The sequence below is a fragment of the Heteronotia binoei genome, chromosome 5 (assembly GCF_032191835.1).
Source record: "Heteronotia binoei isolate CCM8104 ecotype False Entrance Well chromosome 5, APGP_CSIRO_Hbin_v1, whole genome shotgun sequence".
In the NCBI taxonomy this organism is placed as follows: domain Eukaryota; kingdom Metazoa; phylum Chordata; class Lepidosauria; order Squamata; family Gekkonidae; genus Heteronotia; species Heteronotia binoei.
In genome coordinates, this window is record NC_083227.1 from 51,244,397 (window position 1) to 51,259,880 (window position 15,484).

A 15,484-nucleotide genomic window follows, 5' to 3' on the forward strand; every position below is an offset into this window, starting at 1 on the left:
ATATATAACAACTCTCGCTAAACATGTCACTGAGGAATCCTTGAAACAGATACCAGGAAATGAGGGACTATCCCTGATAAGTTGGTTGGTTAGGAACTCCTAGAAAGGTGTGGAAAGAATATAATTTATGTACATAATAAGGAACGATAAAGTACGTCTGTATGAAAAAAAATCAGAGTATAAAATAATTTTAGAAAATAAGAAACAGGTTAGCTGTTTTAAGCTGCCTTAAATAATCTTTTGGAAAACTGAAAGTAGCTACAAGTGTTTTCTAAATGCGTGCTATAACAGGATCTGCTAATATGTGTGGGATGGCAGTGTTACTTTAAAGAAATTGTCAGAGAACTAGGGCAGTAAGTGATTAGCACATTAACATGGCAAATTGTTTAAGTACAGCCTTCTCAAAAAACCCCGGCAGGTTGTCGTTAAAAACAGAGGGATTAATTTACATCAGCAAGGACTGTTGGTGTGACCATATTAGATAAAATTAGACTCCACCTCCCTGTTTTACTAGTTATCTGCCAGGACCTTTGTGACTCAAGTGCACTTCACTGTAATAGCAAATGTTACATAAACCCAAACATGGTGCCTGTTTGGAGTTTGTGGGCAGACCCAAAGTAATGATGCAGAGCTTTAGTAGCAAGTGTGCTGTGAGGCACCATCAAATGATGTGGATGGGGGGGAGTTTAAACAAGAAGGCTTTCCAGAACAGCCTTTTCCCTCTTGCTTGAAAGCTCTGGGTAACTTTTCTGGTGCAGTTTTCAGAAGCAGGATTTGGCAGAGAGCCCAGATCTGAATGGAGTTTGCAGAAGGTTGGTATAGTTCTGTACTAACACGACATGAAGTGAGACTTACGCTTTGTGCATTTTTCGAAAGTTTGTTTGTTTGCTCTGCCAGAGGTGGAGCTGAACAGTGTAGACGGCGCATAGATGGCCTTTGCAGAGTTAGTTGATCAAAGTGGATAATCTCAAAATGAGGGATTAACTGCTGCAAGCGGCCCACGTAAGCCATTCTGAAATGTCATTTGAGTGATTTGGCCAAAGTTCAAAAGCAGATGGGAGTTGAGTTTGCTATTAACTCAGGCGAAAGGCTGAGGTTTGCATTGAGCTGTCACAGTGTTTCGGAATGTCGTAGCTCTTTTCAAAACTACTCTGTGAAAAAGTGTAGTTGTTTACTAAACCCAAAGTCTCTGATTCTGTGATTAACTTTTTTTGCATGCTTTGAATGACTTGTGCTCTTATTTTGTTAGAAACATATCTTTAATAAAAGCGTTTTTTGTGGTCAGCACAGGCTGTGAGTTTGTTTTCAAGCTGCTACTTTTGCAGAATTTTGAAGTCTACACTTTTGTGAAAGAGGAAACAGTTTAAGCAAGAGAAGCCACAAAAGATGCAAATGAAGTTGTTTTCTCACTGGTAATTGGTTCAGTCCTCTGACACTGAGTGGTGTTGAGCTGTTGATTTTATTAATACGCATGCTTAATTTAACCTAGCTGTTAATTTAACAGCTAATCATCTGGCTATCATATTTTACTCCACTTTCTAGTGTAATTCAGCAGAGTAAATTTACAGACCACAAGTCCTGACTCTACAATCAGAATTTGTTTTGAGTTTGTTTACAGCAGCAAGATGGGTGATTGCTTTGACATTATAATTCTGCAGCAGCTGAAATGTGAAAATAAACTGTCAGAGTAAACAGATTGTGTATACTTTTAACAGCAAAGCTATTAAACATGAATGATTATTTCTTTTTAGTCCTTTAGAATTTTTTTTTTTTACATTACAGCTTGCTAAGTGATTCTTTTTCCCAAGATACCATTGTAATGAATTATAATCTGATTTAAAAACCTGGGTAAACATAGATGGAAATGAAGTTAACATTTGTTTATGAAGTTAGCTTGTTTACTCGGCCGCACATCTTTGAGTACACTAGTGGCAGAAATGAAGTTGTTTGTGCACTAAATCTTTTGTTGCTACCCTTCTGGGGAAGCACATGGCAAACTATTTAGCCGTTTTTGACAGCCTGGCCTTGTTGAATGAACCTTCACAGAGTTAGTGGAATAACCATGACACGGCATTTTCTCACCCTTAATCAGTCACTGTTCTTACATGCCGTACAACAATCTTCCTCACCCCCTCCCCTCGCCAATACTATAAATTAAGGTTAAAGATTTGACGACAACAAAGCAATTTTGTTTCACAAGAACATAAGAGAAGCCATGTTGGATCAGGCCAATGGCCCATCCAGTCCAACACTCTGTGTCACGCAGTGGCCAACAAAAAAACCCCAAGTGCCATCAGAAGGTTCACAAGTGGGTCTAGAAGCCCTTCCACTTTGCCCCCCTCCAAGAACCTCTGTTATATCTTGGTTACTGTCTATTAATATCATAACGGTAGTTAGCTTGACCCCCATTTTGAACAAGGAAGTATGTGTGTGTTCTTACATGATTTTAGGATATATAAAAAGGTAGTTCCCTGTGCAAGCTCTGGGGTGTTGTTTTCGACTCTGGGGTGACATTGCTTTCACAAAGTTTTCACGGCAGACTTTTTACGGGGTGGTTTGCCATTGCCTTCCTCAGTCATTTACACACCCACAGCAAGCTGGGTACTCATTTTACCAACCTTAGAAGGATGGAAGGCTTAGTCAACCTGAAGCCGGCTATCTGAACCAGCTTTTGCTGGGATCGAACTCAGGTCGTGAGCAGAGGGCTCTGACTGCAATACTGCAGCTTTACCACTCTGTGCCACGGGGCTCATGTCAGAATATATACTTGAAGGTTTTTTGGGGGTGGAGGAAAATTGACATAAACAGTTTTCCAGTATCAATCCTTCTGTTGGCAGGACATTGTTACTGTGTTCCATAGGTTATGCTGTCAGTCTATCCTACCCTGCTCCAAATAGCTCAGGGCAGCATCTATGGTTGCATTTTCATTTATTCATTTATATCCCACTTTTCTCCCTACAGTTGGGACTCAAGGTGTCTTAGAAGATTGTACTCCCCTCCTCCATTCTCTCACAAACAACCCTGTGAGATAGACCAGGTTGAGAGTTTGTGATGGGCTCAAGGTCACCCAGCAGGCTTCATAGTAGAAGTGGGTATTTGAACCCAGGTTGCCTAGGGTACTAGTCTGCATTTTAATTCTCAAAACAGCCCCTGCCTCCATGAATGAATTCTCAAAACAGCCCTGTGAGGTAGGTCACACTAAGAGACCGTGTCTGCCACAGTGAGCCTCATAGCAGAATGAGAGCTTGGACCCATGTCTCCTGGGTCCTAGGTAGCACTGTCATCATGATCCTACCTTGGCACATCCCCATCTGCAGTGATCCACAATATTGATCAGTTTAATCTAGAATCTTTCCTTTGATCATTTGCTAATGATAGATGGTAAGATTCAAAGGATCTCATCCAAAATAACCGACTTCTTTCAGGGTCCAACCCAGTGTCCTTGGAGAGTGATCCTCTCCTGCTGGCTGTCACAGCTCCTGGGAGAAGAACACCTTCCCTGCTCAAGGGGACATTATTTGTTTATTTCAAGGCCCAACCTCTTTGTGGCTCTCCCTTCCCCCCAATTTCACCTCACACACATCACAAGACTCAGAGGGTGCCTGGGAAAATGTAAGCTTGTTGTAAACTTTGCACCAGACTTCAGAGGCTTTCTTGAGGCCTATAGACCGCTTATTCTTTAGCCCTTAGGCCTAGGATCATGACAGGCCCCCAGTACCAAAAAAAATGCCCTGCAGTTTACACCCCACCCAAATAAAACAGCCTTACATTGCCTCCTAAAAACCTTCAAAGACTATTCTAAGCTTGTGAGGCAGGAAAAGCAAAATTCTCAACCTTGTGATGGCAATGCAGCGCTATCATTTCAAATAATGACAACCGCCAGTATTGCCATAAAAATTGCATGCATACATGCAGCTAGGTCTTGTGATGCCTTTATCAGTGATGAGGAACACTGAGGTCATCTCAGTGGTGACCACCATGGCTGAAGGATTTCTCCAGTCATAATCTGCTAATTAAATACAACTGGCGCATAGTCTGAGACTGCAGTTTCATCCACTGAGAATATACACTCTGAGAATATACAGGTAATAATACCAAACTGAGGTGAACCACTTAACAGCAGAAGACAGGAAAAGCACCCAACTAAACAGAGAAATAAGACCCTTTCCCTCTACCTGGTCAAGAGGGGTGGGCTTTGTATGTGTGTCTTTGTAAGGAGGCACTTGCCTGCTGAAGAGACTGAATAAGGACAAGGCCAACAGTCTGCCACCTGCTGAGCTGGTGCTAAGTAAGATGGCAAGTAAGAAGGCACTGGGGGGGGGCAGCTCTGAGCATAGTGAGGCAGTGCCATTTTGCCTTAATGGGCAAGCCTCCACTGGGTCATTTTGTTTCTTTGTTTTTGTTAATTTCTATTCCGCCCTATCCCACAGGTGGGCTCAGGCAGATTACAACAAATTGAAACAAGTAACAGTGAACAATTAAAAACTAGCAATGAATTTAAACAGTTAAAACAATATGACTCCCTTTACTGTGGGTCATTATCCCAGCCTTCTTAGCCCTCCCGTGCCACATTATTTCTAATGTCTTCTGGCAATTCCCACTTAAGGTTGGGGGCACAAGCCACTATTTGTTTTGATTCTTTGTTTTTAAGCCTGCCTTTTCAGAATCTCCAAGGCAGTTCCAGTAAGGATTTGTTGCAGTACAAAAATACATGTGAGCAAATTAAAACGAAATCAGAATTCGGTAAACAAAGCAGAAGAATACTATATCGAATGGAAGTATTGAATGGAAAAAAATTCCATATATTTTCAGTTCTAGTTGAAACAAATTTTAAAAAGCTTAACCTGATAGCAAAAGGATGTAAAAGGAGATACTAGGTGAATATCCTTGTCCACAGAAACTGTCTAATTTCTGAAGCGGGGCTTTTATTTGTTGACCTCAGCAAATAAGCAGGTTCCAAAGACAGAAAGAGGCCTTTCAGATATCCTGTTCCTAGACCTATAAACCTGTAGGCCAGTACCAGTGTTTTGACTTGTACCTGCAAGGAGAATGGAAGCCAGCGTGGATGTTTCTTGGCACAGGTAGTCAACTAGATCGTGTGATATAGTGGTTGGGATGTCAGATTAGGATCTGGGAGACCCAGTTCAAGTCTGCAGTCTGCCATGAAAGCTTGCTGGGCGACCTTGGGCCATTTGCTCACTCTCAGCCTAACCTACCTCACAGGGTTGTTATGAGGAGAAAGTGGAGGAGAAAGAGAATGATGTAAGCTGCTTAGGGTCCCTGTTGGGGAGAAAGGTAGGACAAAATAAAGTAAATAAATGAAATAGGGGGCAGACTTGATATCTGTCCAAGAAACCAGACTGGAAGATAAATTGAAATAGATCCTGATCTCATTTAGAAATTTCTAAAGTTAAGTACTTGCCATCTGCTTAAGCCCTTTGCCCCAAAAAGGATTATTTATTATTTATGACTGGGTGCAGATGCACCTTCGAGGAGAAGTGCCCTCATTCTTCAAAGTAACTGACACCAATCCTTCCCCTGATCAAGCCATTCACTGCTGTGTGGTCAGCCGGTTACTCTTCCCTGGCTGGAAGTTATTAACTATGGTGGACAAGGGTTGGCTAAATAGACAGTTGAAGGCATTTATGGAAAAAAACTGCTATCCATTGCATAGCTGTTGATTTCTGCTTGGCTCAGGGCAGCCAAACTGCAGCTCAGGAGCCACATGTGGCTCTTTCACACACATTGTGTGGCTCTCAAAGCCTCCACTGCCCAGTTGGCTGGCTTGGAAGAGGCATTTCTCCTTTTAAATCACTTTGCCAAGCCAGCTGGCAGCATGGAGAATGCACTTAAGATTAAAGTTGCTTTCTTTCCATGTCTCTTTCCTCCCTTCACCTCTCCCCCCCCCTCCCTGCCTCCCTCCAACATCTGATGTTCATGTCTTGTGGTTCTCAAACATCTGACGCTTATTTTGTGTGGCTCTTACATTAAGCTTGGCCACCCCTGGTCTGGCTTATGATTTATATAATAATAATAATAATAATAATAATAATAACTTTTTATTTGTATCCCGCCCTCCCCGCACAAGCAGGCTCAGGGCGGCTCACAACATAGGAATGCAATACAATATAGTAAAATCATAAAACAATAAAATTGATATACAGTTACAATAAAATTGGCATTGAGGTGCTAAATAGATCTTAATTCAGCAGAGGAGAAGAAACATACACAGCGACATTATCTTAGTTCGGTATGGGCGAAGGCTATTTTGAAGAGGTATGTCTTACAGGCCCTGCGAAATTGATTTACACATCGCAGGGCCCGTATCTCCTCCGGGAGTTGGTTCCAGAGTAGTGGGGCCGCAACGAAGGCCCGATCCCGGGTGGTCTTTAATCTGGCCTCCCTTGGCCCAGGGATATTCAGCTGGTGCTTACCAGCTGACCTCAGTGCTCTCTGGGGCTCATATGGGGAGAGACGGTCCCTCAGGTAGACAGGCCCTCGGCCATATAGGGCTTTAAAGGTCATGACCAGCACCTTGTAACGAACTCGGTAGACCACTGGCAGCCAGTGCAGTTCGCACAGCCCTGGCCGTATGTGCTCCCATCTTGGGAGCCCCAATAACAGCCTAGCCACCGCGTTCTGCACCAGCTGCAACCGCCGAGTTCGGCACAAGGGCAGCCCCATGTAGAGGGCGTTGCAGTAATTCAGTCTGGAGGTGACCGTAGCATGAATCACTGTTGCCAGGTCCCGGTGCTCCAGGAAGGGGGCCAGCTGCTTTGCCCGCCGAAGATGAAAAAACGTGGACTTGGCAGTGGCCGCTATCTGTACCTCCATGGATAGTGAAGGCTCCAGAAGAACCCCCAAGCTCCTGACTCTGTGGGCCACTTTCAGTGGCACACCGTCAAGAGCTGGCAAGGGAATTTCCCCTCCCGGGGCACCGCGACCCAAACAAAGGACCTCCGTCTTTGCCGGATTCAACTTCAGCCCACTCAGCCTGAGCCAGCCAGCCACGGCCTGCAATGCAAGGTCCAGGTTTTCTGGGACGCAGTCAGGCCGGCCATTCATTAGTAGATTTGTTCATAGAGGGTTCTGTCAATTGCACTAGTGGTAAAACAAGCCGACTCAGTTGTAGTTTGTTGCCTTGTGCCACAAAAGGTCCTGAGTCAGCTCAGTTTAAACCTCTCTGTGACCACCCAGACTAAGAATTAGAACACTGGTGCTAGGACGTTCAAGGTGTTGAGGCGTCTGCACACTGACCAGAGGAAGCAAGTGCTTGTGAGGATGTTAAGCCTGCACCTCATCTACTTAAAAGTCATCCACATGGAAGCACAATCCTTTGGGAATAGCTCCTGCAAAGTGAAACTTAACTACTCCAAAGACTCTGTGCTCCTTCCCTCTCAATCTGATCATCATAATAAGGAATTACAAGAATGATCAAGTAGTCGTGTGGGTGTTTTTAATTTCCTACCCATCCTTAATGATGTAGAAGTGGGAAGGATAGTTCCGTTTTTTCACAGCAGAGAGATGGCAAGGCGTCTCTCAGTTCTGATGAGAAGGAAGGAAACTTTTATCACACAGTGCTGGTGAGCATCTCCAGAAAGACCCTATGTAGGTGGTGTTAACTGTTAGAAGCAGTTTAGCCTCACTGATTTGATCTTAGTTTGCTATTGTTGGAGAACCAGTAATATTAACCAGGAATGAAAAATGCTTTGTATGTCTAGGAGCCCGTGGCCTGTTTTAACAACTTTTGGGATATTTGTTTGAGTTGCTTGTTGGTAGTGCAAAAACTAGATAAGGAAACAAATATTTTTTATTTTTAAAAATCTGGTTTTTACCTACTAATGTATTTTAAAAATGTAGACAACTTGGAAAACATTAGAATTACAGATTATGGTGAGTGATGAAGTGCCAGATAAGTGTCCGAGACAGTCATTATTGCCCTCCATATGGGAGTTGTGGCATCATTTTCTTTTCCTCTGCGTCTTTTGACAATACTTTGATATCCCTAATGACTTTCTCCTTAGCTTTAAATTGGCATTATGCCAACCACTGCCTTTAGCCTCAGCCATGACAAAGAAGTACTGATGTTGACTTAGGCATAAAGAAGTTTTCCTTCCAGGCTTCTGGAGTGGACTTTCCTGTGTCCTAAATTGGCAGACCAGCCAATCTAAATTTAAATGTTCTTTTTCCCCATAGGGATATTATTAATAAATATTGGCCTCAATCCTGTGCTGAAAATATTGCTCCTTTTAGGTGTTGTTATAGCGTAGGAGGTTTAATATTGAATATCACTGCTTTTAAATACCAAAGTATTTTGTAGTACAGTAAAATTGGTTTCTTTGTTTTTACTTTTTGTAGTTGTACAGGGAAATATTTACTGGTAAAAGTGGAAATAGCTGTATGTGTATTGTTGGTTGTTTTTTTGTAAGGGTCTTATCCTGCCTTCCCAAAGTTAAATTTCATTGGTACTTGGACATCTATATATGCATAATATATTTCCAAGTGGGTAGCTGTGTTAGTCTGAAGCAATATGACAAAGTTAGAGTCCATTAGCACCTTTAAGACCAACAAAAGTGCATGCACACAAAAGTTCACATCCTGAATAATACTTTGTTGGTCTTAAAGGTGCTAATGGACTCTAACTTTGCATAATATATTTTAATAGTTCTGAGTTATATTGGAAGACAGTCTTCTGAAAAGCAGGTATGAGTAAAATTAAATAAAAAAGTTCTGTGGTAAATTACAACAGAGATGTCAAACATGTGGCCTGGGGGCTGAATCAGACCCCCAGAGGGCTCCTATCAGGCCCCCGAGCAATTGGCTCTTGTCTGCTTCTTCCTCCCTCTCTCTTGCTTCCTTCTGCATCTCAGGTTGCTTTGCAAGGTTTGTTCCATTGCACAGGAGCTACAGAGGAAAGCCTTGATTTTCTCCATTGGTTGAGGCTCTTTCCCCTCCTGGTCCCCTGGGGAGGGTGGGAAAGAGCCAGAGCTTCCTTTGCCCAGTTCTCTGGATCCCATGGGAGAAATACAAAGAAAGCACCTTTAAGACCAACATGCTAATGTTTTAAGCATATTTTATGTTAAGTTTTTCTTTTAAAAATGTTTAGTCATGTTTGTATGTGTCCTTTAGAAAGTTTATATCTCCTACCTAATCTTAAATAGGTACGCATGGCATGGTCTGGCCCAGCACTGCTCGGCCCGACAAGGTCTCATTTATGTCAGATTCAGCCCTCATAACCAATTAATTTGATACCCCTAAATTAGGAGGAATGAACAGACTACAATTTTTTTTTTTTCCGGTAAGGGAGGGCTTTTGTAGTAAGCATGACTGCCTGCTGATATCTCACTAGATGGTTTGTTTCATACTCATAGCTTTGCTTGGTCAAAAAAACCCGCAGTTGAACATGTTTAATATATACTAATAATCTACAGTCAGGGTGGTTTTTGGGTTTGTTTGTTTGTTTTGAAGGTGGAGAAATAAATACGGTAGCAGCACATACACTGCCGCCCCCCCCCCAAAAAAAATCCCCCAGCAGTTGCCTACTTTGGTTTATTGATTGAGCTGAATAGTGACCCACTTTTATAACGACTGTTGCAGTTCTGAAGCTGTGATTAGAACAGGGTCCCCTGGTGCCTGCTGACACTTTTCCGGATGCCCGCCCACCAAGTGTTTTTAGAAAGTGGGTGGGGTCAGGTGGGGTTTTTGCACAGCAAGATCTGATAGGTCTTTAGTGATATGATGGAGCAAATTTTTTAAAACGTGCCGCTTTGGCAGCACAGGGATCTTAGCTACATGGCTGAAGGTAAGCTGTAGCTGCCACTTGTGGCTGCCTCCACTTCCCGTGGCAGCAATTGTACGGCTGTGCCCACTACACTGTGTCAGAATTCCAAAGGCACCCACAAGCGCAAAAAGATTGGGGACTCTTAGCTTAGCACTTGTATGTATATTTGCAATACCAGCAGTGGGAACAGGCTTATCAAGTGATGAGTGTTATATCTGAATATCTGTCTGGGTCTTGTGAAAGAGCTTTTTTGCTACTTCAATTTAGCAAACTCTTGGAATGATTCTGCAGTATTTTTTAATTTGTATTTGTTGTCCATGTTAAGATGCTTAAGGCCTTTATGGGAATTTTAAAAGAAGTTTCTAGCTGTCCAGGTAGATGAATATATTCTGTCTAGAACTTTAGGACAACAGGCTTGGGAAATGTGTTGCAGTGCAGTCCTAAGCAGAGTAACACTTGGCTTGAATGGATTGAGAAGGGTTTAAACTCTGTTTAGAATTGCACTGCTGGTGAGTACATTTAGTTGGTCTCAGCAGTTTTGTTCCTGCAAATATTTTTAAATTGATCATTCTGTCCACCCCATTGCTAATAGAAAGTTCATGAGGTAGGATTTTATGATTTGCAGCAATATCCCAATCTTGGATGACAGAATTACAGGCACAATCTGCTATAAAATCTTCTGAGCTTTGGTCCAGAGAGCTGTCTAGCTTTGCAAAGAAAAGGATTTTACTGAGGTTCAGGGAGTCTTTCAGCTACATAGACAGAACGTTAGGGATTATTATGAAGATACAGCTGTCACAGCAGACAAATATAAAACAGTAAATCAAAGGTTTGGATCTCAATAACCACACACAGAAGGGAGTTTGTGGAAGAGATTTTTCTCTTCCCATTGCAGATTCTTGGAAAGCTATTCCTGAGAGTTGGAGACCCCTAGGAACAAAATATGATATAGCACACAGGCTGCAGTGGGAAGGGGGGAGGGAAATAATCAGAAGTCACTTAGACTGTTGTAGAAGCACTTCCTCCATTTGTTTATTTCTCTTCTGAGCCCCCAAGACTTCAACTTTATACTTCTTTTCCAAAAGTGCATAGAACATCAATTTACTGTAGAAGCTTGACATATTTTGAGGCATGTTCCTCTGTTATGCTTTCTCTTGCTTGTGGTTCTTGGCTACTGAAAGCTTTAAGTTTGAATGCTCAGCATTTGAGTTACTCAGAACTTTTGAAGGAACTGTTTCTGCATTACTGAAGAAAAGTGTAGCTTCAAGATCTAGATTTGTTGCCTATCATGCTCCATCTGTTTTGCCATCCTGAAACTTGCTTGATGATCAGTATCTCCTAGGCTACCAGAATTGCAAAAAGGCAGAAGAAAGTTTGTAGGGAAACTAGCTGTCTTTTGGCTCAGTCATATTTTCTGTATTTTTGGCTGTATTCCACAATACCCCTTAAGGATAGCCAGGAGCTATGCCATATGAATCACTCCCTGCAGTTCTGATGCTTTCTGGCAATCTTCCTGCACTTCTGTTTATGTTTATGTTTAATTTGATTTATACCCCGCCCTCCCTGCCAAGGCGGGCTCAGGGCGCCTGACATCAGATCATAGAACAATGATTGCAATCATAAAATCAATAAAATCATTAAACAATATAAATTAAAAACAGTATACAGTTGGTGCTAGATTAGATGTTACTTATTCTCAAGACAACAGTTGTTTCAGGATTCTTCCAGGATTCTCCTACAGTCAACTGAAGGCTTGCTGGAAGAGAACAGTCTTACAGGCCTTGCGGAACTAAGCAATGTCCCGCAAGATCCTAACCTCTTCTGGCAATTGGTTCCACCAGGAGGGGGCTGCCACTGAAAAGGCCCGATCCCTGGTGGTCGAGACAATTCTGGTGGACAATTGCCATTTATATAGCATGTTTGACTATATTTCGTTTACCAAATTTAATACAGCAAGGCATCGCTTGTTCCCATTTTGCAGATTGAGAACAGACTGACTTAGAAATGACATGGCCGTGAGCAGAAGGCTGTTTGAATTTTTTTGGCCTGGTTGACTGAAGAATCACTGTACAATTAGCTAAGTTTCTGTCCTCTGCTATGAAAATACAGGCAGAGATAATGTTGTGTATAATTAACTCTGATAAGCTCTAACCCTTCTCTCATTGTCTGATGTACTGAGTTGAAAGATACATGATAGAGAATATAATTTTAGGTAATTAATTAACATTGTTCTGCTTCTATCTGGCTTGTGGGTCGTAATAGAGACTGACCGGCGGCCATGAATATACAGTGAAATCAAATGGCTGAATAAAATCCCAAGATACCTAGATATAAATGCAGTCTGCTGAGTTACTGTGTGAAAGAAACTGATGGTTTGGTCTTACTGATTGAGAGCCATGTTACTATTCGTTGGCCCTCTCTGAAGTGAATTTTTCCTTTACATTTCTTGCCATGAAAAGCTTTCTCTGGGATGACTGATGGAGACTGACTTCTTGTTAATATGCATTGAAGCCTTTGGCTATGAGCAGGGGTCTGTGTTTTCCTGTGCCCAGAGAACCTGAATTTTGATACTTTTAAAGGAATTGTGCAGATTTTAGAACATTGCAATATTATTGTTGTTGTTTTATTCAATTTGTACCCTCCTCCCATCCCTATAAACAGGCTCTGTGGGGGTTCCAACAATTCATACATCATATAAACATAATACAATTTAAAATCATGCACAGCATTAATAAATACTATAAATTCTGATATTTTCTGGCCTAACAAGTAATCTATTATAATAGATGGTGCTTCAGTCAGTCAGGGACAGCTAGGATAGTCAATCCAAATTTCTGTTTAGCAGCAATAAAAAAGGAGGGCAACATTAAGGTAGGGATTGGGGGGAAAGGGAGAGGAAGAGGGGAGCAGAGAGGGTAGGGGGAAGGAGGGAGAGAGGACCACTGATCACTCCAAGTGTCTCTGTCCTCAACCTGTGCATGGCTTTACAATGTAATGTGTGAAAATTCTACCTTTCCTTTTGAAGCTCTCAGCTTTCTGCTGTGCTGAAACCGAGAATTTGGGGTGGGATCACTTATACAAAATAGATGCTTCTCACACTGGGCTTCTAGAAACAAGGAGGTCTTGGAAATCAAAACAGGTATACTTGGTGTGTGTTTGTTGTATATATTGCATTAACGGTGATCTCACAAGAAAACTACAGCACAGTGGATGAAGGCAGTCAAAGACATTATGTGGCACAACAGCCAAGCACCACAAGACCATTGCCTCTCCTGGGCTTTCATTACAACTATAATTACTCACTGTGGTGATTTAAACACTATTTGGACAGCTCTTTCATTTAGTCAGATTGTTAGCTGCCACATCTTTCCTCATGTGCTGACATACTTTCCTGTCACTGTGTATTTCCAGCCTTGTTGAGAGATCTGCTCTGTTATGACAACATGGAACTGCCGTAAAGGACATAATGGCTTGTATCTTACCATTCTGCTGCTGTGCAACATGTGAAGCTTTCCTCCAAGCAAAAAGAACTTTCTCCAGTGTAAGTGATTCTTCTGCCAGAAAAGGCACCACCTACACTGGAGAAAGGTTCCTTAAGCTGATTACCATTCATATAACTCCTGCATATTCTATTGTAAGGAATTCTATAATACAGATTTTGAGTTACAGAGGAAGATAGTTGGTGTCATTCAGATGGAATCACTTTTTTCCCATTAACGCTCCAAACCCTCAGTCCCTGGTCTTGGTTCCTCTATATATTTGGTTCAGAATGTGCTGAGTTCATGTCATTAAAATTGGTTTTTTGATTATTCCCAAATTCATATTCTGTCATCTGTCACATAATACATGCTTTATAAGGTTTATAATATAATCCTAAAACAAGCTGTTTATGTCCTCTGTCATTCTCTGGGATGTAACAATTTGTAAGGTTTATGTTGTCATGCAGCTGATTTTGTGGCCCAGAAAAAAGTAGTAGTTAATCTTCACAGCCTATTAATTGACGTTTTTGTCCAAGGCATTTAAATGGTAATTCTGCTCCAAAGTGTAAGCTTGATGTTGATGTCGTCTTTGTAATTATCATGAGATAAGGTCCCAGGGATTCAAGTGGAGGTAGAGGCCTGTTTAGTGTATTGCAGCAAAAGCTAAAAGAATCTTCCGGCACATAAAAGTCATTTATTATATAGCACAAGCTTTTTTGCTACTTGAATTTGAACACAGCAGTATCACCATTGGAAATCTCACTGTCAAGACAGTTTTAAAACAGACCTGTCTGGAGGGTTGAGCAAAAAATTGGTGGTATCTGACTCAATCAAAATGAGATTTTGCATAACAGTGACGTGCACAAAGAAAGTTTTAGAGGGCAGCTGTGTTTGTCGGCAGTAGAACAGCTAAATTAGAGTCCAGTGGCACTTTAGAGACCAACAGGATTTTTGGGATACAAGCGTTCAAGAGTCAAAGCTTATTTCATCCGATACCAAGAAGAATTGATTGATAAGGGCCTTCTTGATAGCTATGCCAATTTCTCAGCTGTCTTTTTTTTTTTGCCAGCTTTGTTATAGGCAAACACCTTTCTGTCAGTTTGAGGAGATGCAATAAAAGCAGATCATGCTGGTAACCTATCAATGGATCAGATACCATTTTTAACTGTGACAACTACTAGGATTTAGGTTTTGCCAAATACGTAAAGAAGGTTGAAATTGCGGACAGTGTGTTTTTATCTTTGTGCTTCGTATAAAGGCTCTCATCACAACTAATATTGGCTCTAGCTACATCATAAAGCATCGCTGAACTTCCAAGGCCTTCAAATAGTAACTTAGCAAATCCACTCTGGGATTCTGGCCATTGTTATAAAAAGACACTTGGCACTTAATACTTTGTCCTATTTAGAAGCCCAGAATTGACTAGGCAATAAAATGCATACACTTGCAGAGCACGTAGTTTTGTAAACAGGCTAAATCATCTGCCTTGAATATGGGGAAAGATTTAATGAAGCAAAGATCTGAAAAACTGTACTTTAAAGCAGTCACTTTAAAACTTACAATATTGTTCACTATTCTAATTTTTTTTTAAAAAAAGATTTAATTTCTGTTGAATTAATAAAGATTTATTAATAGGGTTATAGCTTGGCTTGTAGATAACATGTATGCCTGTCCTATTAAGAGAAAACTCAAAATTAAAGACAACTACTATACTTTGTATTTTTTTTGCCCTTCTGTTGATATGGAGAGAAGGGGGAAGGGATATTACAAAAGCATATGGTTTGGAATTTTTCTAAGCAGAAAAGAAAAATGCAGGTTGTATTCTTTTTGTGATTGGCCAAGAAGCTCTATGTATGTGGTGGAAAGGCAAAGCTAGTCTCCCTGGCGACATCTAGTAGGATTTTCATTGACTGGAGGCAGGACTGGGAGGGGGAGAGTGAAACTGACAGAGCTGTGGAGAAATAGGATGAATTAGTCAAATGTTAATTGAAGTACTGTAGAAGGAGATGAATGATGACTCTTTGTCAAGATGACTCTTTGTCTTTCTGAGGGATGAGGGTGATACTTGCTCATATGCAGAAGCTTCGGAAATAATTTATCCTGTGGATAAAGCAACCAGCCTGAGGGCAGCGAGTGCAGCATGTAGTACCTATGAGAGATCCTGTCAAAATGAATAAAGCTGCAGTTGCAGAGTTGCATGGGGACATGATCTTCCAGCACTAGT

The 15,484-nt window shown here is 41.4% G+C and overlaps 1 protein-coding gene across 6 annotated transcripts in view; it reads left to right on the forward strand.

Moving 5' to 3' along the window:
- The window catches only part of ATXN7 (ataxin 7), a 185,287-nt gene that overhangs the window by 141,783 nt on the left and 28,020 nt on the right, over positions 1–15,484 (forward strand). The window contains exon 1 of one of the 6 annotated variants that reach the window (XM_060239458.1): positions 663–812. The exons of the other annotated variants lie outside the window; for them this stretch is intronic. Coding sequence (XP_060095441.1) covers positions 797–812 — 16 coding nt within the window. The 5' untranslated portion in view covers positions 663–796. Of the gene's footprint in view, positions 1–662; positions 813–15,484 lie in introns of those variants that run through there. 6 annotated transcript variants of the gene reach the window in all.